Source organism: Eubalaena glacialis, chromosome 16, assembly GCF_028564815.1.
Source record: "Eubalaena glacialis isolate mEubGla1 chromosome 16, mEubGla1.1.hap2.+ XY, whole genome shotgun sequence".
Taxonomy (NCBI): domain Eukaryota; kingdom Metazoa; phylum Chordata; class Mammalia; order Artiodactyla; family Balaenidae; genus Eubalaena; species Eubalaena glacialis.
Genome location: NC_083731.1, coordinates 68,828,331 through 68,851,289, shown reverse-complemented (window position 1 = coordinate 68,851,289; position 22,959 = coordinate 68,828,331). Strand labels below are relative to the sequence as shown.

The 22,959-nt window shown below is 39.1% G+C and overlaps 1 protein-coding gene across 3 annotated transcripts in view; it reads right to left on the bottom strand.

The window, feature by feature from the left end:
- COG3 (component of oligomeric golgi complex 3) overlaps positions 1-22,754 on the bottom strand; it is a 60,451-nt gene extending 37,697 nt beyond the window's left edge. The window contains exons 1-11 of one of the 3 annotated variants that reach the window (XM_061170548.1): positions 22,466-22,754; positions 13,669-13,815; positions 11,044-11,105; positions 9,824-9,989; positions 8,965-9,039; positions 7,753-7,845; positions 6,963-7,088; positions 5,625-5,705; positions 1,855-1,898; positions 1,261-1,387; positions 573-664 (exon numbers count right to left, since the gene is read on the bottom strand). In XM_061170548.1, the coding sequence (XP_061026531.1) occupies positions 573-664; positions 1,261-1,387; positions 1,855-1,898; positions 5,625-5,705; positions 6,963-7,088; positions 7,753-7,845; positions 8,965-9,039; positions 9,824-9,989; positions 11,044-11,105; positions 13,669-13,815; positions 22,466-22,639 (1,187 nt within the window). In that variant the 5' untranslated portion in view covers positions 22,640-22,754. Of the gene's footprint in view, positions 1-572; positions 665-1,260; positions 1,388-1,854; positions 1,899-5,624; positions 5,706-6,962; positions 7,089-7,752; positions 7,846-8,964; positions 9,040-9,823; positions 9,990-11,043; positions 11,106-13,668; positions 13,816-22,465 lie in introns of those variants that run through there. The other 2 variants (XM_061170549.1, XM_061170550.1) reach the window with 2 other exon arrangements.
- Positions 22,755-22,959: the final 205 nt, after the last annotated feature.

Here is a 22,959-nt window from a genome sequence, read left to right as displayed (position 1 = left end):
TATACTCTTCACATTGTCAACAGTACTCTTCTATATATAGTATTTCATCAAAACCGTAAGATACATTTGTCTCTTCCCCATTACAAGAGTCATAATCTTGGAATTTTTTAAGAGTCAAAATCACCAGTATGAAGAACCCAAAAGTGACCGACAGTGGGTTTGAAAGACACTTTGAGAAAAATAAGGAAAAGGATTTTAAATAGTATCTATGTTTTTAAGTGTCTTTCATTAGTTAGAATCATAGAATTCTTTAAATAGAAGGAATTATTATACTTAGTGTAGATAAAGGGATCTAGATACCAAGACAGTTCCCTATACAGGATTCTTACTATCATAACTTATTGTCTCCATAATTATATTATAAACAATATGAAAGCATGTTGGCCTTTAAGCTGCACATTTATTTCAAAATAAATAACCACTGTCCCATCCAACAATATTCTGTTCACATACCCACAAATGTTAAAACACTCCATAGTTAACTTTAGAATACTCCTATAATATAATAAGCCATTACAGCCATTAACGAATTAAATCTTAAAAACAAGAGTTAGATTCCGTCTACCACCTACTCTAATTTTGATGTTGGTTTTGTAAAAAATTCGTTATAAAGTTGGTGCTCATCCTGGCATACATGAACCATAAAGGCACAGCCACTGCGAATCTGCGGGAAACAAACACACACCATCTACAGTTAGAGACACACGACAACTCCAGCGTTTATGAAATAAAGTCAACATTTTATTTACAAAGAGACTATGCATATATAATTCATAAAACAACTCTCTGAAGAAAAGAAAATGGTTTTCTGCACAATGGAACTATCGATGATTTTTATTTTCTTCTTTATGCTTTCTAAGCTTTTGACAATGAAAATTACTCTTCTAGTTGAAAAGTATTTAAAAAAAGAATCTTTATGTATTTTTCTATAATCTGAATTAAAATCACACTAAACAAAAAAGCACTTCTGCAGCAAAAGCTAAGATTAATTCGTCTACATCAATCCAGAAACTTTGAAACTTCATCTTTCAAAAAACAATACTGATTTGTGAATCTTCATACCTCAAAAAATCAATCAAAATGAGAATATTTTGCCAAATTGAATGCTAATTACTAAACCAGATTTGTCATAACAGAAAGAAACATTCTGTAAGTTTGTTGATATGGGGACCAAAACTTATTTACCCAAGTATAGTTTCTAGGGTATCATAACAGCTCAAAAGAAGGTTTAGCATTAAACCACGACAAGCAGAAACTCACCAAGGCACAGTGGTCTCTGTTGTTCTGGCTGGTTAACTCTGTTACAGTACAAGTAATACTAGGGCCCAAAAGGAGTTCCCGCTGATCAAGGTAACACTGGTGGATGTCATTTAGCAGTTGTTGGTATCTGACGAAAAGCAAATGAGATTGGAGTACTGTATAAACTTCTGATTTCAGATATGTAAATTAAACCCGATCTTAAATCCCAAAATAGGTTGCCAAACCTCCAAAGCTATATGGTTACTGCTCATTTGCCCACATTAAATACTAGAAATATTTATGTATATAAAGAAAAAACAAACCATAATGAACTACCATAACCTTCATCTTTTAAAGACAGATTTATCTTCCACGAGTAGTGATGTTGCATCTACCTAAATGAGAAGGAAATCCTGCTATATGGGAAAAAGATGCCTTACAAACTCGCCAAGTCAGGTCTGTGACCTTGCTCCCCAAACTGAGCTGTGTGCTACAAGAAAAAGCTTGTATAGCATGCAAGGTAATTGCTCAAAAAATATCAGGGACATAACAGACTTGGCAAAATAGCACTTCAAGGAAGGTAATTTGGAAACTGAAGAACCGGTGGGTACTCACTCAGGTATTTTTTCAGATCGTTGTTCTATTTGTTCAATGAGAGTCTGTGGAATAAAGAAAAGTCCATTAACTCCATCTGTTTTAGTTATATTTTCAATTGCTTTCTGATTATAATAGTAACACAAGCTCATGTTAGAAAATCTGTGAATACAAAAAAGTTGAAACATGAAAATCACCTAAAACACAAAAAAATTAATCACAGCATTTCAGAATATTTTCTTTCAGTTTTTGTATGCACACAGTTACTACATTTTTCTTTTTAAACAAAACTGGAATTATACTACATATTCAGCTTTGCAATCTGCTTTTTTTTTTTTTAAGTTTTTTTAAAAATTTATTTATTTAATTTCTTTTTGGCTGAGCTGGGTCTCGTTGCTGCGCATGGGCTTTCTTCTAGTTGCAGCGTGCGGGGGCTACTCTTCGTTGAGGTGCATGAGCTTCTCACTGCGGTGGCTTCTCTTCTTGCGGAGCATGGGCTCTAGGGGCACAGGCTTCAGTAGTTGTGGCACACGGGCTCTAGAGCACAGGCTCAGTAGTTGCGGCACATGGGCTTAGTTGCTCCACGGCATGTGGGATCTTCCCAGGCCAGGGATCGAACCTGTGTCCCCTGCATTGGCAGGCGGATTCTTAACCACTGTGCCACGATGGAAGCCCTAGATGTACTCTTAAGTCGACCATTCTTCTACTGTTAGACATCTAGGTTGTTTCCTAAGAATATCAGTCCAGTGGTTAAGAGCCCTGAGCCTGGAGTGAAACTAGAGTGAATGCCGACCCCCAGTAGTTGTTTGCGCCCAGGAGAGCTGGTTTACATCACTGAGATTCCACTTCTTACCTCGTAAAGCTGGTATAATAATAATACCTACTTCCCAGCCAGGGGCCCCCAACACTGGGTCAGAAGAGATAAATATTTTTCGAGACTTTTGTTCCATTCTGCTAAAATGTCTTTGAGAAAGAAATTACATTCCTATCAGCACTATCACCTGTCTCACCAAATCCTCAAAACCACTGACGTTACACCTTAATTTGTCAATTTCTAACTGATGAAAAAATGCCACCTAACCTTAAATTGAATGTATTCTCCACTAGAGGCTGAACATGCACTCATATTTATTAACCGTTCGTATTTTCTGAGCAATCTGGTCATTTTTATATGAGATATTCATCTTTCTGACTTATAAGCTCTCTTAATATATTAAAAATATTGGGACTTCCCTGGGGGCACAGTGGTTAAGAATCCGCCTGCCAATGCAGGGAACATGGGTTCGAGCCCTGGTCCGGGAAGATCCCACATGCCGCGGAGCAACTAAGCCCATGCGCCACAACTACTGAGCCTGCGTTCTAGAAGCCCGAGCCACAACTACTGAGCCCGCGTGCTGCAACTACTGAAGCCCACACGCCTAGAGCCCGTGCTCCGCAACAAGAGAAGCCACCACAATGAGAAGCCCGCGCACCACAACGAAGAGTAGCCCTAGCTCGCCGCAACTAGAGAAAGCCCGCGCGCAGCAACGAAGACCCAACGCAGCCAAAAAAAACAATTAACCTTCTTACTTATCTGCTGCAAACATTCTCTCCAATTTCTGCCTTTTCTTTTGCTGTTTAAAATTCAGAAATTTTTATTTTTATATTCTTAATCTTTTATGCTGTAATTTTTTTCCAAGAGATTTTTTGTTTTTTTGGGTCTGCTTATCATTTTTGCATTTAACTCTTTAGCTCCTTAAAATGTATTCTTGTAGGGAATTCCCTGGTGGTCCAGTTAGGACTCTGCACTTTCACTGCCCAGGGCCCGGGTTCAATCCCTGGTCGGGGAACTAAGATCCTGCAAGCCGCACAGCGCAGCCAAAAAAAAAAAAAAGTATTCTGATAATGTTACAAAGTGAAGAGCTTACCTTTTTCCCCCTCAAATACTTAGCAAATCTTCCCAAACAATGCAGAAAACTCCAGCCCTTCCTCTAAGATTTGAGAACTTTCTTTACATACAAAGTTATAGAATTTTCCATTCCAATGATCCATCAGTAAATTCTTGAATCAGTATCACTGTATTTTTCAAATTCTTCTTGCTTAGTCTTGCTTATCTACTATACCAGATGAATTTTAAGATTATCCAAAAAGAAATTCCATTGGAATTTTTCCTAAAATTACAGTTAACCAATAAATTACACTAGGAGGAACTGACTTTTTTTTTAATAAATTTATTTATTTTATTTTTATTTATTTTATTTTTGGCTGCGTTGGGTCTTCGTTGCTGCACGCAGGCTTTTCTCTGGATGCGGTGAGCGGGGGCTACTCTTCGTTGCGGTGCACGGGCTTCTCATTGTGGTGGCTTCTTTTGTTGGGAGCACGGGCTCTAGACGCACAGGCTTCAGTACTTGTGGCACATGGGCTCAGTAGTTGTGGTTTGCGGGCTCTAGAGCACAGGCTCAGTAGTTGTGGTGCACGGGCTTAGTTGCTCCACGGCATGTGGGATCTTCCCGGACCAGGGCTCGAACCCGTGTCTCCTGCATTGGCAGGCGGATTCTTAACCATGGCGCCACCAGGGAAGCCGACAAACTGACATTTTAAAAATTAAGTCTCCCCAGCCAGGAACCTATTGTGATAGGTTTACCATTTATTCAAACTTTTATGATTTTCTTTCTAGTTTTGTTATTTTCTTCATCCTTATATTTCCATTAAGGTTATTTCTAGGTAAATATTTTATGCTTTCTGCCACTAACATAAATGAAACCCCATCATATATACTAATTGGTTACTAATGATATGTAGGAAAGCCACTGATAATTATATAATCATTTTATGTTCACCCACCACTGAGCCCTCTTATCTACACCATTTCTTTTCTAATCAAAATTTTATCATTGGGCTTCCCTGGTGGCGCAGTGGTTGGTTCATCGCACCATGATGAAGAGTGGCCCCCACTCGCCACAACTGGAGAAAGCCCTCGCACAGAAACGAAGACCCAACACAGCCAAAAATTAATTAATTAATTAATTAATTAAAAAAAAAATTTTTATCATTGCTAATTTGACTAACAAGCAAAAGCAACCAATCAGGCACAATCTAAACCTCAAACCATCAACTAACCACTGTATCTTCTCTAAACAAGACCAAGTTCCTATTTCAAAAAACAAAAACTCCTTTCCACTGACTTTCAAGAGGGAAACAAGGAAGAGAGTGAGGTCAGAGTCAACAAAAGCAGACTACTCTTTCTAGTAGCTTCACAATAATAAAAAAAAGATACATGTACCAGCTCCAGTCAGCTGTATCTGGGATTACACTGATTTAAAATATTGCACTGGCTCTCTACTTTTCCTGAATTAGCATGACATGCAACATCCTCTGTGAGATGGTCTTTGCCATCTTGCCTTTCTTCTTTCCTATCACACCCTACTGAAAGTCTTGTGTTCCAGTCTTAAATGAGGTCCTCCCAAAATACAAGTCTTTTATGTCTCTACAACTTTCCCTATACATGCTGCTCTCTCTGTATAAAATATCCTTATCAATCTCAAGTCTGCTATAAATCTACGTTTTTTTAAGCTCAAATATCACCTTCAACTGGAAACCTTCCCTGAGCATCACAGGAAGAGCTAGGTGTTTCCTGCTCTGTGGGCTTAAAGCACCTCAACATACACTGCTATAATGTGGAAGGACAAAGCCTACCTTTCATTCAGGTTCATTTTCCTGGTATAGACAAAGGACCTAACATACATTAGCATTTCAAAAGGGCTGGCTAAATAAATTTCATAGCATTATCTTATTTATGTCAATAGACTTACTCTGACTTTGGGGGCAGCAGCTCGAAATTTCACATAAAATAATGTGAAGGCATTGTCTGCATTAGGTACAGATGAAGGATCCTAAAGAAACATGGGGGAGGATAGGGAAGGAAGATAATTAGCGAACAAATAATTATTCAGAAAATATAACACAAACCATTTCATACGGCTACTGCTTGGCCTATATACAAACCAAAAGCTTACAGAGAGAAGGATTAAATACTATTATTGTTACAAATGAGAAAGAATTATGTGGAGCTGTCACCTCTCTCTACTTTATAATTAAAATTTATGCTATGTTACATGAATTTTGGTGGTAAAAAGACTGAACTCAGATTCATACTCAGCCACTTTCTGAGTGTAGGACTTTGGTCAAATTACTTAACCTCTCTGAGATTCAGTGCATCAATTAAATGGTGATAACACATACGCACAAAGGTTTTACACAGCTCAATTATAAAGCACTAACACATAGTAGGTACTAGTACTTATTAGGTATTAGTTTCCTAAAATAAAATTTTGCAAAATAGAAAAATTATATAGTCTGTTATGTCAGCTAAGAGTAATGTGAATGGTAAAATGCAATACAAAAATCAGTAGCTTTGAACTAAAAGCTCAAGATATTCCATATTCTTTAGAAAGTAAGCTGAAAAAATAAATTATCTTTAAGGTTTTATTTTCTTAGGAAAGAAATGTGATCAATGCCAATCTGATCTAGCTCCACTCTTATTTTCTAACCTAACACGCTGCTAATTTTCCACCTAGCATCTACTAAAATCTGTAATTGATTAATTTGTCTTTTTCCTTCTTTACTGATTATTTCTCCTGAACATAAGCTCCATTAGGGCAGGGACCTTGTTAGCTCCTTTCACTATTGTACAGTTCTTAGTACAATGCCAAGCATTTAGAAGGCATTCAATAAAAATACATTTGCTAAATACAGAAAATTAAATTATCCATCATTTGTAAAGAAAGAAATTCAAATTATCTATCATATGTAATTCTACCACTTTTATTATTTTGGTGTATTTCCTCCTAATATTTTCTTTAAAAAGATAGGAAAAGAAAAAGTTTAAGTGAGAAATAGTTTGAATCTTATTTTATTATTTATCATATAGTACTGAATATTTTTCACACTTATATATTCTTTGAAAATAAGACTGTGACAGACATATTTAATATGTCCTATTATAAATAAAATTGCAACGCATATTTATTTAACAAAAGGTAAAAAAAAAAAAAAATTGGAGTTACTAGGTACTAATCTCAGACTAACATTATGGAAAATAAATGAATTAAAAAAACAAAAACAAAAAAACACCTCACCAGTTAACTCACCCTTTTTAATAATTGACTTGTGAGGTTCTGTAGTGTGTTCACAGTATATGTCTTCATGAGGTGCAAAGCTTTAGAAAGACACTGCTTAAACTTCAGTAAATATACAGGATAATCTTTAAAATTTGGCTGTAAAGGAAAGGGAAAGATTTACAAAGATGAAGCAAACTTTTAATGAAAACCAACCTGTCCTTTATGTAAAGCTATACAGAAAGTTCAAAAGAAGATCTTATGTAGATTGTAAGCTCCTTGAAGACAAATACTATGGCTGTCTTGGTCATAGCCAAATTCCCTGTGCCTGGCACAAAGCAAGGGCTCAATAAATATTTGCAGTTTTTAGCAAAAAATATTTTCAGTACCCCACAGACTTCAAGGCTAATATGTGACGCCCAACTAAGAAAAGAATAGGAGTTGGGTGAAATAAACACAGCTATAAATCCTTGGAGGGCAGAAAGTGATGGTGATTAAACCAAAAGACTTGTCCTTTTATTTCCCCCCCTAAGTAATACTTTTTGTTTCCAAGGAAGTATCTAGCAAAACAGTAAGTCAACAGTCTAAAAATCACTAGTCCTTTTAGATGGGATAAAGTTGTGTCAGCCAGCCCCTTTTTCTATTCCAGGGGTTGCTGCAGCAGCTGAAAGCACTTTTTACATCACTACTGACAATGACTAAGAATTTACTATAGTTTCTCTTCAAGTATATTACAGAAAGAAATAATTAGTTTACTGCATAAGAAGTGATATAATAGGGATGTTAAGATTTCTTTAAAACATACAGAAATACCATGACTTACATGAGATGATATGTATGTAATACAATCATCTAACTTGGCCAGCATTGGTATAAATCCTTCACTATTCACAGACAGCGTGGGAGAATTCAATTTCTTCAAGGGAAAAAAAAATTTTTACATTTTAAGAGTCACCAAATATACTCAAATGCAGCCCATGTGTAACAATACAATAAAGAAAGGACAAATTAAAAAGAATATGGATTGAATTCAGTTTACTCCTAATGACCTTTAATGGGGCTCTTCACGAGTTAGCAAACACTTTAAACTCCATTGCACAATGTTATATTAAAATAATACATCATGTACCTAGATTTCCCACTTTCTAGTACTTTACAACATAAATTTTCCACTTTCAAACACTGGCAATCTTCTCAAGGTTAAAAGATTAACTAGCAATTATCATGTTCAGCAGTCATACTGAAAGTAAAATATAAGTAAACATATACAAGTAGTACTAATATAAGGTAATATATAATATAAACATGATATTTAATATTTAATATAATAGATAAAATGATAAATATTAAAATATATAAAACTATATAATATATATAAAATATAAGTAAAATGACCCAATTATTTCTTATCTTGATATACAAATAGTTTGGCAATGATTTATATTTCCCATTGCATTCCACTGTTAACTGGCTACTGGTTTTATTTCTAACTCTTTAGTAAACTATAATAATTTAGATTAATAATTTTAATAACATGATTTATATGCAGTTCTTTGATTAATTTATGAGCCAGAACACAGAGAAATATAATTTACACAGAAGTCTTTATTGTGACTACCTCTTTGGGATCCAAGAATCCGTTATGAGGACTATACTCTTCCTCAAACTAAACATGAGATTAGTTTAAGAAATATTTTTTTTTACTATTATAGAAGCACAACCACAGCAAGATTTAAAATGGAATATTTCTTCTTATAACCTTCACAGCTTACAAATATGATACTATAAGAGTTAACCAACAAAGAGATTTTAATAGCAAAAATACAATTTAAGAAGAACTATTATTTAAATCATATTTGGAAATCTGAACTGGTAATGGTATGTCCATCACTCACAAATAGGAATATCTTAACAACAAGCAAACTATTAAGCTAAAATATCACTCAAGCCAATTTATAAGGTTAAAGATTATACTCAGAATGGGAAATATAAAATAAAGCCACTAATTCTAGAAAAAATAAAAAACAATGCTTACTGTGTTAATAGTTTCCAATTCATTAAAATAGGAAAGCTTTTGTTGAATGTTTTCAGCCAGATCAACAAGCTCCGACTTGAATTTTTTAAAAGAGAAAAATCAATTATTATGAGAACATAAGAATCAACACTCCAGTCTCAAAATTACATCTAAGAGATTTATACTAGACATACAGGTTTATATTAGATATATGATTTCAGAATAGTGCCCAAAGATTTCTGCAATCATGGGCTAAAATAAGCAATGATTATTACAGTAAATTACATATGATCTTTTTATAAAATAACAAATGATTACCTTTTTAAAAACATACAAAATATACATAGATAAAATTCTGAGATACGTATAGTAACTTAAATATTCTATCTTTAAATCACAAGTTTAAGTGCAACCTAGATCTGTTCATCTTTTCATAAACCCCACCATTAGTATAATCACTATGCCTTGTTTGAAAAGTGTCAATAGAGAATTCCCTAATGGTCCAGTGGTTAGGACTCGGCGCTTTCAGTGCCAGGGACTGGGTTCAATCCCTGGTCGGGAGCTAAGATCCCGCAAGCCGCGCAGCGCAGCCAAAAAAAAACAGAAAAGTGTCGCAAATGTGAATATACCCTCTTCACTCTGAAACTGTACTGAGACCTAACAGCTCAAAACATACGAAAGCTTGCCCGTGCCCCTGCTGACATAAGCTTAAAAGCAGGCTGTCAAAGTAATAATTTGCATGCTTAGCACAGGGCCTCATACAGAGAAGTGTTCAAAATATACTTGGAGAAATATAGGAAATTAGAATTAAATTGTATTCATCTATTTAAAAATAAAATATTAAACATAGTCACTGACACTCTCTCCTACTCCAAATTACCTGTTCTTTCAGGAGCTGTTCACAGGCTTCATGTAGGGTTCCTGTCTTATTGGACACAAAAAGATACTGTTTCTGCAATGATTCCAGATGCTGAAGAGCATTGTTGACATCATTCAATATAGCATCACACTGCTCCTGAAACCCAGACAAGTAATCCCTCATCTGTCTAGAAAACAGAACCAAAAGGGGATTGGCAATAATATTTTCCCCCAATAAGCATAGACAATAAACAACAAAGTCTCGTTTTCCCCCAAATGCTTGCATTTCAGAAGGAAAGTCTGACCTATTCACAAAAGTTTATTATATTCAGAAATATAGCAAAAACTATGTCACAAACTGTTTCAATACTTAAGAAGGAAAATGATTGAAACTATGAGCAATAAAAGGAATCAGCCTTAAAGCCATAAACTGGCTTTTCACATGTAGGGCAATAAATCATGGGCTCAACTTTCAAAGACTAGGACACCAGGCCCACCCCAAGGTAACAAGTAGGTCCATCCTTCAGGTCATGTCTGCCTTTGAGAGATGGTGTGATGTCATGGAAAGAATTTTGGACTTGGAATTGGAAGACCTGAGTCCAGGTCCCAGCTCTGCCCAAGTCTCCATGACATTAGGCAAGTATTTAATAGTTCCAGGCCTCAGTTTACTCATTTGTAAAATGGGAACAATAACACCTTTCCTTATAGAGCTGCTATGAAGATTAAATGGAATCATACATCAAAGAGTCTAACACAATGCCTAGCAATAGTAGTCACTTAATTAATGTTAAATGAATACAAATGTTCAACCCACAGTCCCCAAATCAGCTAGAAACAGTACAGTCACTTCCCCCATGCCGTGAATATACACAAACAAAACAACATAGTTCACACCCAGCCTAGCTGGCCATCCCTAAAGTCTCTTGGGTTTCTCCCTCTAAAGAAAGGCAGCAAACACCTCTTAGAGTTCCTGACAAAACTCCCACTTGATTCCAAGCCTTTCTAGAGTTATCTAAAATGAACCTCTGCCCCTCCTAACCTATTAATTACAATGTGACTTTTTTTTAAATCACACAACTTCCAATACCAGTTGGAATGACCCACATCCTTTCTAGCTATTCTTAAAGAAAATCTTGCTGTTCAAGTTTTCTTTGTACCTTAATTTTGTTTAAAGGCACAGATAACGAAATGCTTAAGATGATCTAAGAATTAGGACAGCCGACAAATATAAGAGCCACATACCTATATTTAGTTCCTTCATCCTGATCCATCTGAGTTTGTAGCTTTGCAAACCATGAGAAAAACTGGAAAAATAGGGTATTATGTTGTCAACAAAACTAAAACAGACAAAATGAAAAGTGGCTACATGCTAAACAGCAAGTCAAAAGGGTAGACACTAAGTCTTACTGTTTGGGTCTCAGACATTAATAGCTTTAAGCCAGGAGATGATAATTTAATTGCATGGTCAGCGTCTACATTCCAGGAAAAGCAAAGTATCTTAAAAACACGGGCCAGGGGCTTCCCTGGTGGCGCAGTGGTTGAGAATCTGCCCGCCAATTCAGGGGAGACGGGTTCGAGCCCTGGTCTGGGAGGATCCCACATGCCGCGGAGCAGCAGGGCCCGTGAGCCACAATTACTGAGCCTGCGCGTCTGGAACCTGTGCTCCGCAGCAAGAGAGGCCGCGATAATGAGAGGCCCACGCACTGCGATGAAGAGTGGCCCCCACTTGCCACAACTGGAGAAAGCCCTCGCACAGAAATGAAGACCCAACACAGCCATAAATAAAATAAAATAAAATAAATAAAATAAACCCAAAAGTTTAAAAAAAAAAAACGGGCCATTTTCAGAGTTAAATAAGAAAGAGTATTAACACGATAATATGTAGAAATAAACATTTCTTCCTAAGAAGCTAATGCCTACCTGCTAGTTTGCCAAATTTGAGTAGGTAACATAGGGCTTTGGGTAAATATTAATGTTATCTAATAATAATTGTGAGAACATAAGCTCAGAAATAATAAAAAGGAGTGGTTTAGAAACATAGCTCTTCCATCAGCTAAACCTGGGTTTGAATTCTCGTCTTACCATCAAGTTGTATACTTAAAATGAGTACATTTTATTGTATGTAAATTATAACAATGTATTAGATCTTTTTTTTAATTTAAAGAGAGATATGCAAGTGCAAATTTAATCCAGAAGATCTTTTTTTTTTTTTTTCCAAATAGTCCAAGTAAATTCACAGACATGGTGCAAGACTATCTTCTATAATTCTCAAGTGGGATTCGAAGTCAAAGGTATGCTTTATTCTCTCAAGATACCACTCTTGCCAAGTACCTCGGCTTTCGTTTCTGAACACTGATTGTGTGCTTGGCACACACTGCATTTACATGCATTATCTAATTTAATTCTCATAAAAGTCCTATGAGATAAGTATATAATTATCTTTGTTTTACACATTAGGAAACAAGAGACCTGAGAAGATAAGTAATTTGCCTAAGCTCACAAGGACTGTAAGTGATAGAGGTGACCTTCAGATCCAGGCTGGTCTAACTCAAGAGCTAGAGCTCTTCATCACTTTGCAGCACTGGCTCTCTTGACTTAGTGAAAAGGTCCCCAACCTTTTTGGCACCAGGGCCCGGTTTCACGGAAGACAATTTTTCCATGGACCTGGTGGGGGGCAGGGGGGAATGGTTTCGGGATGATTCAAGTGCATTACATTTACTGTGCACTTTATCTCTATTACTATTACATTGTAACATATAATGCAATAATTATACAACTCACCATAATGCTGACAGGAGGCGGAGCTCAGGCGGTAATGTGAGCGATGGGGAGCGGCTGTAAATACAGATGAAGCTTCGCTCGCCCGCTGCTCACCTCCTGCTGTGCAGCCTGGTTCCTAACAGGTCACGGACCACTACCGGTCCGTGGCCCGGGGGTTGGGGGCCCCTGACTTAGTGTATATGCAATTCAGCACATTTGCTTTATGTTTCACTTGGTAAGTGCCTTAGCGTTGATTTTTCTTTTTTTTTAATTGAAGTATGGTTGATTTACAGTGTTGTGTTAGTTTCAGGTGCATGGCAAAGTGATTCAGTTTTATGTGTGTGTGTGTGTGTGTATCTGTTCTTTTTCAGATTCTTTTACCTTATAGGTCATTACAAAATATTGAGTATAGTTCTCTGTGCTGTACAAGAGGTCCTTCCTCAGCTTTGATTCTTAAGAGGACAGAAAGATGAGACAGAGGAAGCAGCAGAAGAAACTATTGTACATTTAAGTTTATAGTTGGGAATAAGCAAAAACCAAGAGATTTCACATGCTAAATTTCAGAAAAATAACTATAAGCGTTCGTCTAAAGAGCATATTGAGGTTTTTAAAAAAGAAATTACCTAGCAACAAGCAGTGAGGGGTGCGGCTGGGGGGGTCTGCATGTGTGCATGTGTCCACGCACATGCATGTTGGGGGACACATTAACACAGACACATACTGGGAGGAGGTCTAAAGGGCATAAAATATCAAAACCTTAATAAATATAATAGTCTATTCAAACTTGGAATAGCACATTTTTATCTGTACTGCAAATAAAACTGGGCAACAGGTTCATTTAAAACACTTAAGAAATAACCACAATTAACACAAAATCAAAAATGTTCTAGAAAGAGACACAGCTTTGGGAAAGATCACTGGTGTTCTCCTTACTTGGTGCAAGTAATACATCCTTCCTTCTCCAGCCACCACCCCCCCAAAAAAAAAGATGTTCTAGAAAGACTTTATTTTAACTACAGTTTCAAATGTTCAGAACTTTTAATTAGGACCCCTGTCTTGAGACATTTAAAACAATCAAATATCCTTAGAAATAATGCTGCCATTCACCTGCTGTGCAGTTTCAATTCTTTCTTCTTGCATTTCTAAGGAGGTGAATCCCTTCAAGAGAATGTCTTCTGTAGATTCAGGCACTATTGAAGTCTGTGCAATGGGCAGCGATTGGGATGTTAAACTGCACAAGTCTTCAATTGGGAGCTTGAAAAAAAAAAGCCACAAAGATATTCAAATAACTTGAAAATTCTCTAAACTTAACTCAACATTGGTATTCCATCTCAGGTGTTTTGAAAGAGAAAGAAATGTTTTCTGTTAAAGCATCTGATGTTAACAAGTGCCATATAATACTAACACTTATAACTAGGTTCTCTCTATTAAATGCTGGTCTCGAAATATAAACATGACACCAATATCCAACCATTTGCAAAGTATGGTTTTTGAGTTACCTTTTGAAAACTGGTGGTGAATCTGTACTAATCCACACACCGTTTCCTACTGGAACCTCTCGTGACCTAGCACCAGTCAAAGGCAAAACCTGCGCGCTGATGAAAGTAGCCGGCCCTCTCCATTATCAACACACAAGCCTCACCTCGTTCATACGAGCCAACAGAAAACAAATCGTACCCAAGAATCAACTACCAACAACTATATCCCCTTCTACTATTTCTACACTGCTGCCACACTTCACCCACATCTTCTTGCTGACAAATTCTGAAATCACAACTGAAAAGAAAGAATTTCAGAATTTCCCATCAGCTTCAGAAGAGCCTCACCTTGACGCCATCAGACCTACCATACTGTCTAGTTTGCCACTACTAAAGATATTACAGGTGTTGATTTACCTAGGGTCATACAGACAAGCTGTTTTTGGACCTAAAAGAAAGGGAGTGTGAATGCTGGGGAAGGTAAAAGGGTGGAATTATTTTGTTTCAATCCCAGTTTCTGCCCTTAAGGCATGACATCTAAGGTCCAGCAATAAAAGACCTTAATCCAAGGCCTTAGGAAATTGCCTCCTGTCTATTTTTCTAGATACAGAAATTTCAGCTGAAGACAGTATTTTCTCTTCAAAGCTAAAATAAAATAAGCTAGATGCAAAATGCACCATCATTAATTTAGAAATACAACCCTTTAAATATGGGAGGAGGGAATTCCCTGGCAGTCCAGTGGTTAGGAGTCAGTGCTTTCACTGCTGTGGGCCCAGGTTCGATCCCTGGTCTGGGAACTAAGATCCTGGGAGCAGCACGGCATCAAGAAGAAAGAGAGAGAGACAGAAAAAGAGAGAGAGAGAAAGAGAGAGAAAAAGAAAGAAAGAAAGGAAGGAAGGAAGAAAGGAGGGGAGAGAGAGAAAGAGGAAGGGAGGGAGGGAGGGAAGGAAGGAGGGAGGGAGGGAGGAAGGAAGGAAGGAAGGAAGGAGGGGGGAGAGAGAGAGAGAGAGAGAGAAAGAGGAAGGGAGGGAGGGAGGGAGGGAGGAAGGAAGGAAGGAAGGAAGGAAGGAAGGAAGGAAGGAGGGAAGGAAGGGAGTTTTGTACCTGGGTTCAAGCGGGGTTGCACCTCCGGGCACGGTAAGGCACATTATGGTACGGCCTGGTGTGAACCCTGCTCCTGCTCACTTAATAAGCTGTGTTACAACGGGCAAATTACTTAATGCTTCTAAATCTCTATTTCTTCTCTGTAAAATAGGAATTACATTATCTGTATCACGAGGCCATTGTGAAATGAAGAAAACACAGGTGTAAGGAAACAGGCTGGACCACTGGGAAGCTGCAGACAGAAAAAAAGTGTTCAGAAAGGTCCTCAATCTGCTTTCTCCCCACAAATGAGTCTGACTCAAGAGGAGCCAGGAGGGTCCTGGATGTACAGAGATATGTCTTACTAAGGGCATCACTTGTTCAACATAAACTCTTCCTGAATGGTGACACAATCCCTGAACAGAAAAGGACTGTTGGGCAGGAAGAATTAAGTTTCTGAAACCTGGTGAGAATCTATCTTGACTCTAACGTGTCACCAGCAACTGTGTGCTGCCACCAGAGGTTCTGAGGACAGAGGAAGCTGAGCTGAGCTAAGTCTACCTGCTCATGCTCTGCGCAACCATTCCAGTTACCAACAACAAGCTGTCTCCTCGGAGACAATGCTACATGTATTTAGCATAATGCCTGCCAAAGAATAAACACAATCAACTGGAGCCGCTTCTATTTTATCATATTATTATTATTATTCCTACTTATTAGTAGTAACAAGTAAATTTATTTCTTTTAATTTATTTATTTTTATTGAAGTATAGTTGATTTACAATGTTGTGTTAGTTTCTTGTGTACAGCAAAGTGATTCAGAAATATGTGTGTGTGTGTGTATATATATATACTTTTTGAGATTCTTTTCCATTATAGGCTATTACAAGATATTGAATATAGTTCCTTGTGCTATACAGTAAATCCTAGTTGTTTATCTATTTTATATATAGTAGTTTGTACCTATGAATCCCAAACTCCTTATTTATCCCTCCCCCACTTTCCCCTTTGGTAACCGTAAGTTTGTTTTCTGTGTCTGTGACTCTGTTTCTGTTTTGTAAATAAGTATTTGTACCACTTTTTAGATTCCACATATAAGTGATATCATATGATATTTCTCTTTCTCTGTCTGACTGACTTAGTATGATAATCTCTAGGTCCATCCATGTTGCTGCAAATGGCATTATTTTATTCTTTTTTATGGCTGAGTAATATTCCACTGTATATATGCCACATCTTCTTTATCCATTCATCTGTCAATGGACACTTAGGTTGCTTCCATGTCTTGGCTATTGTAAATAGTGCTGCTCTGAATGTTGGCATGCATGTATCTTTTCAAAGTAGAGTTTTCTCCTGATACATGCCCAGGAGTGGGATTGTTGGATCAAATGGTAACTCTATTTTTAGTCTTTTAAGGAACCCCCATACTGTTTTGCATAGTGTCTGCACCAATTTACATTCCCATCAACAGTGTAGGAGGGTTCTCTTTTTACAGTAAGTAAATTTACAAATCAGAATCTATACTGCTTCTTGGGAATAGAATCGTCTAAGTTACCTTTACAAAATTATAGTTTATTAGTAGTAAAATTTAGTTATATATGAACAGATCATGACAAAATTAAAACACATAATTCTATCAGCACTGTTTACACGATACCTAAGGAGGAAAAGGGAGAGAGACATGGATCAGGTGCAGATTTGAAAAATATACCAGAAAGCACATGGAGGCTAGGCTAAAAGAATGCTAGACAGAGTGTTGCTTGCACCCTAATAATAAGAAAAAGTCAAATAATCTACAAAATCAGGTTCTTGAAGCCATCAGAGAGTTGAGGTTGCAGAGTAACCAAGTAGCTTAAAATCTAGAAAAAGATGGGTATCTCCAGGCAGAGAAAGAGTGAGAGCACGGGCTTACTGTGGCAGATTATGGAAAAATAGATGACAAATGCCACACAAGTAGGTAAGAATTAGGCTAAAATTTCTTTCAAATTACTAAATGCTAGAGGATGGGTGAGTACAGAATGTTTGGAAGTCACAGACACAAGGGGAGTTTGCACCCACTCACATGGTCTTCACGGACCTCCACCAGGTGCTCACGAGAAAGAATGAGGACTGGTGGTGCAGGCTTAGAAGAGGAGGGGCCTGGGGAAAGTGGGGCACAAAGCTCCATCCACACCCTTCTCCCCAGGGGAACAAAATCTTAAGACACTGAAAAAAGGGCAGCAAGCCCTATCAACCCTAGGGCACAGAGGAGAACACACTACAGCCGGGGAAAGGGAAAAGAAAACAACCATTACCCTTGGAGGAGAGGCAGGAAAGAACCCAAGACCCAGAACATCAGAGGTCTCCTACTGCCGGAGGAGGGCAGCGTCAGTAAGAAACTCCACCCCTGAGTCCCAAGGGCAAAAGGCCTGCCTAAGACTGAGACTGGATGCAGATGACAGAAAACGCCCACCTACCACCACCAGGCTATAGAGCGCCAGCAATGCTCTCCTGTGGGAGGGGCAAGAGCACAGACACCCTCTGAGACACAAGCGCACAGCACACCAAAAGCTGAGGGTTGAGAAGGAAGGTTAAGAAGACCCTGCAGCAGCCCAGCCCCAAGGCTAGGCAAAAAGTAATGAAAGAGAAGTTTGAAGCCAGTGGTAAACTAAAGGCAACCAAAACAAAAACAAAACCCAAACCTAGCCCACTAACCCAAACCTCCACACTAACGACCTAACAGAGTAAGTGTATTCATTTCCAGGCATTCACGCTATTTCCCTCATTCTCAAATGTCCTGCATACAATGTACAGTATTCGACCAAAAGTTACATTAAACAGCAAGGAAAAAAACCCAGCTCATTGTCAAGAAACGAAGCACTCAACAGAGCCAGACTCAAGAGATGATCTGAATATTGGAACTACAAATTAAGGAATTTAAAATAACTGCGACTAATATGTCAAAGGCTCTGGTATGAAATATAAATAAAATGAATGAACAGACGCAGAAGTTCAGCAGAAAAATAAAAACTATACATGTCCAACAGAAATGCTAGAAATAACCATTATTGTAACAGAGATGAAGAATACCTGCAATAGACTCATTGGTACACTCAATACAGCTAAGGAAAGAATCAGTGAACTTGAAGATAGGTCAATAAAAATCACCCAAAATTAAACATAAAGAAGAAACAGAGTGGACAAATAAAAACTGAACACAACATCCAAGAACTGTGGGATGGTATCAAATGATCTAATATATGTATAACCTGAATCTCAAAATAAAGAGAGAGAGAGAGAGAACAGGGTAGAAGAAATATTTAAAGAGATAATAGTTGAGAATTTTCCAAAAATAATGAAAGACACAAAGCTACAGTGCTGAACTCAGAAAATCCCAAACAGAATGCACATGCATGTGTGCGTGTGCACACACACACACCACACACACACTCCACCCCTAGACACATCACATTCAAACTCCGAAAGAAAATCAGAAGTCATAGAGAAAACCTTAAGGCAGTCAGAGAGAAAAAGATACATTATATATAGGGGAAGAAAAATAAGAATTAAAGCAGACTTATCAGAAATCATGCAAATCAGGGGACTTCCCTGGTGGTCCAATGGGTAAGACTCCGAGCTCCCAATGCAGGGGGCCTGGGTTCGATCCCTGGTCAGGGAACTAAATCCCACATGCATGCCGCAACTAAGAGTTCACATACCACAACCAAGAAGCCCGCATGCCACAACTAAGACCTGGCACAGCCAAAATAAATAAATAAATTTCTTTTTTTTAAAAAAAGCTGCTTTTTAAAAGCTTATGAGGGAGTTCCCTGGTGGTCTAGTGGTTAGGACTCGGTGCTTTCACTGCCATGGCCTGGGTTTAATTCCTGGTCAGAGAAATGAGATCCCGCAAGCCACGCAGCGTAGCCAGAATAAAAAAATAAAAATAAAAGCTTATGAGAAGATGCCCCCATTAGGTACATTTGCCCAGCTGTCTTCTTTTCTCAAAGCACCTGGAATAGAATGGCAAATCAAGAAGGGTGTGTTGCAGGGAGATCAGCTCGGTGCTTTGTGACCACCTAGAGGGGTGGGATAGGGAGCGTGGGAGGGAGACGCAAGAGGGAGGGGATATGGGGATATATGTTTATATATAGCTGATTCACTTTGTTATACAGCAGCAACTAACACACCACTGTAAAGCAATTATACTCCAATAAAGATGTTAAAAAAATAAAATAAAATAAATGGTAGAACGGTTAAAAAAAAAAGGGTGTGCTGGTGTCACAAACTTTCCTGTTCTGACTACTCTTTCACTCCTGAAGAGGAGACGTTGACCGAATGCCTCTGGCTTACTCGCACTGTCCTGGCTTCCAGGTGGAGCAGACATTTACCATCAGAGAGAGAAGAGCACAGACCTAGGCTCCTGGTTGGTCCTGGATAGCTACTGTACAGCTTACACAAATGGGGACACTAACATATTAAATACTAATTACAGTAAACTATCAAGCCTTGCCTGACCAGCTGAGCAGCTCCAGGAAAAAACAAGCAAATATACCTTTCTCTCCCAAACTTTACTTCTTGCACAGTTCTGGGTTGGAGAAAATCACTTTTGTAATCAATCTAATAAATTCATTCCCTAAATGAAACCTGACGTTACCTACTCTGTTTGGAGCAAATCATTGAAGAGGTATAGATGGAGTTTCAGAACCTTCCTCCAGGCACCTAAACTCTTCTTTTCTTACCTTTGGTCTGAGTGACACCTATACAGTACCAGCTCAGGATCATAACATTCTAATCTATTCTTTTAAGGTAATAATCATTTGGGGAGAAAAGCACATGAATAATATAATACTGGCAGGTAGCTTGCTGTGTGCACTTTATATACTTGATTTAGTTCTCACAACTCCCTGTGACGCAAGTACTATTATAATCCCCATTTTATAAAGAAGAAAACAGGCTCAGAGAAGTTAAGTATCATGTCTAGGCCACACAAACTTTAGGAAAACAACAACTGTAACAGTAAATTACAGGTAAATTTCAGGGTAAATTATCTCAGCATTTTATCGGGAATTACTAAACTCAGCAGAAAGAAAAAGGCCCTCACTACTAAAAAATTTGCCCTGGCTACAAGAAACCAGTCTACCTAATATTCTACTGTAAATTTTCTTATCTATCACCAAATAAAAAGGTATATAACACTAGTTCTCCTAAATAAAAAGGAAAGTTATAAACAGCTTCATGATATTTGCTGAGAGTTAGCTGGCCTCTTGCTATTCAACTAACTTGCCCAGTTCCAGTTGTTCAGGATGTAATTTATCTCCTGAAAATTGTGAAACACTACAGAAAACCCTTTACAGGTTTTTATTTTGGTTGGACAAAATAAAAATTGAGGCATTCTTTCTCAGCGCCAGTGTTAAAAGAGTGGTAACAGGGATAAAAAATTCAATTCCAAAGTCTTCCCACCAGACATATAAAGGAAAAAGAGGGTTGTTGAAAGCTGAAGAGCAATGAGAAATTCCCCCTCAAAGATTCCAGGATGGGTAAATAACAGGCTGGTATTTCATTCTCACAGCAATCCAATGCCAAGGCTGCATGTACCAGAAGACCCTCACTGAACCCTTGAACTTGTCAAGCTCATCCCCTACCCAGGGCTTTGCACTGCTTTTTCCTCCAGCTGGAAGGTTATTTCTCGAGTCTTTGCAAGACTGGCTTCTTGTTTTCCATCATGAGTTCTCGCCTTAGGCGGTTACTTTCTTAGAAAGGCCTTCCCTCTTTATCTAAAAGGGCATACCTCATTCCTTGGTGTCATACCATCCTGTTTGATTTTCCTTATATCCTGGACAACCGTCTGATCTTACCTTCTTTGTTCTTTTTCACACGCTCATAATCACCGTAATTATGTCAGCTCCATGAGGCTAGGGATCTTGTTTTTCTTATCTTTCCGTCCCCCCATTCCTAGCCCCAGGTAGGCACATAATATGTGTTAAATGACTGCATGGGGCTAATGGTAGGTATTATGTTGCATAAATATCAAATAATGGGGTGAAAATGAAGAGATTCCATTTCCTTCACTCCAAACCCTTTCCTTCATGCTCAGTAGGAATAATAATATTTTATGACCCAAGACATTAAAAACAAAATGGGTCACTTTTCTTATGGAATACATTCACCACAGGTACTGTGATGTCCAAGCATCCTGCTTCGGTGAGAGGCCAAATCAATTATAAACAGACTGAAATATTTATAGAGCAAACAACTTCGATTGCCCAGAGCATAAAAGACTCTGATAGCCATGCCAAAACAAATTTCCAACTGCTTCCTCATTTATTTCAAACACACTTCCAGCACAGAATCCTAGAGGTGGACAGAGAAACCCAAGAAAGAACACCTGTACTTTATGGCAGAGTGTGCAACAGCGAAAAGTGGCGAGAACTTTCAAACCAAAGTTCTTAACCTCTGAAGTGTGAGGGCAGAAAAAGTTTAAGTCTCTAAACTCAGTCTGCCTTTGGACACAACCGTGTAAAAAGAATGCTTCCAACATCAAAAGTAACCATCAGTGCTAATAAAATAATAACCTCCTAAACCTAGCCCTCAAAACTAGAAAAAGTTTGTCAAACATCTGACTACTCATAAAATGTACTTCTTGCTATTATAACTAATTGAATTGAATCACACAAGCAGTAATAGGGATAATATCCCAATGGCAATTAGGATTAAAAACGTTGACACTAAAACCAACAACCAGCATTATCTAATAATGTACTGACCCAGCTTTCAAAGAAAAATTTTTATTGCTTTGCTGTAAGTCAAATATAAATCGGATCTCCCACAACCCGCACTTGATCGAGAGCTCATTGCTCAATGTGCTATGAATGAAGCTGTTACCCGGGATCAACTTTGGTCTCCCCAAGTGCCCCTATGGAAAAAGGAAGCTGGGCTATCCATTAAGGTGGTAAACAAATACCAACAGGAGGCTGTCCTGAAGCAAAGCACTTCGGGTTCAGTGTCTTCTCCTTCCGGGAGAGGGTGGCCAGCAGGACTATGCCTCGCTGACACCAGGGACACCGGGGCAAGATGCCCAGGGCAAGGCTCCCGGACAACCGCCCCACGCCGCAGGGGGCGGGCTTGGTGCCGGCGGCCAGCAGCCGCTGGACGCCCCCGCAGCCGTCCCCACGCCGGAGGGGAGAGTCGGCGGTCCGGGACAGCGTGAGGCCTGACAGCCCGGGAAGGTGAGGGGCCTCTCCCACCGGAGCCGACACTGTGATCGGGGAGGAGAGGAGAGACCCTGGACAGGGGTCTGCAAGGTCGGGGTCCGCCGGCGCGCCCGCGGAGTAGCCCAGCCCAGCTCCCGCCCGTCACCTCACCTCGGCGGGCACGGGCAGGTCCTCGGCCGCCGCCTTCAACTCCAGCACCGAGTCCGTCTGCCGGTCGGTCAGCGGCGCCGTCGTGTCCAGTCTCCCATCCCAAAGAGCCAGCTTCTCCCGAGCGTCCCACTCCGCCGCCGCCTCCTGCTGCAGTAGCAGCGCCGCCTCCGCCATCGCCGCCGCCCCAGCTGCCCGCAGCAGCAGCGGGGAGGTGGGAACCCCGACAGACAGATGTGCGGGCCACTTCCGGGAGAGCCGGGGCTTCCAGCACGGCACCGGCGGCGGGGCGGGGCGGGGCGAGCCGGAATACCCTGACCCCGGAAACGCTTCCCCCCGCGTGGGCGGGACTTAGGCCAGGACCGACGTGGCTTTAAACGGGGTACAAGTATTTCCGGTTGGGATGTAGACGAAGAAGGCGAAGGATATAGGCCCTAACGGAAATAGACATGCCCCTACCAGAAGTCCCTTCCTCAACATCAATAACTTTATTGTTA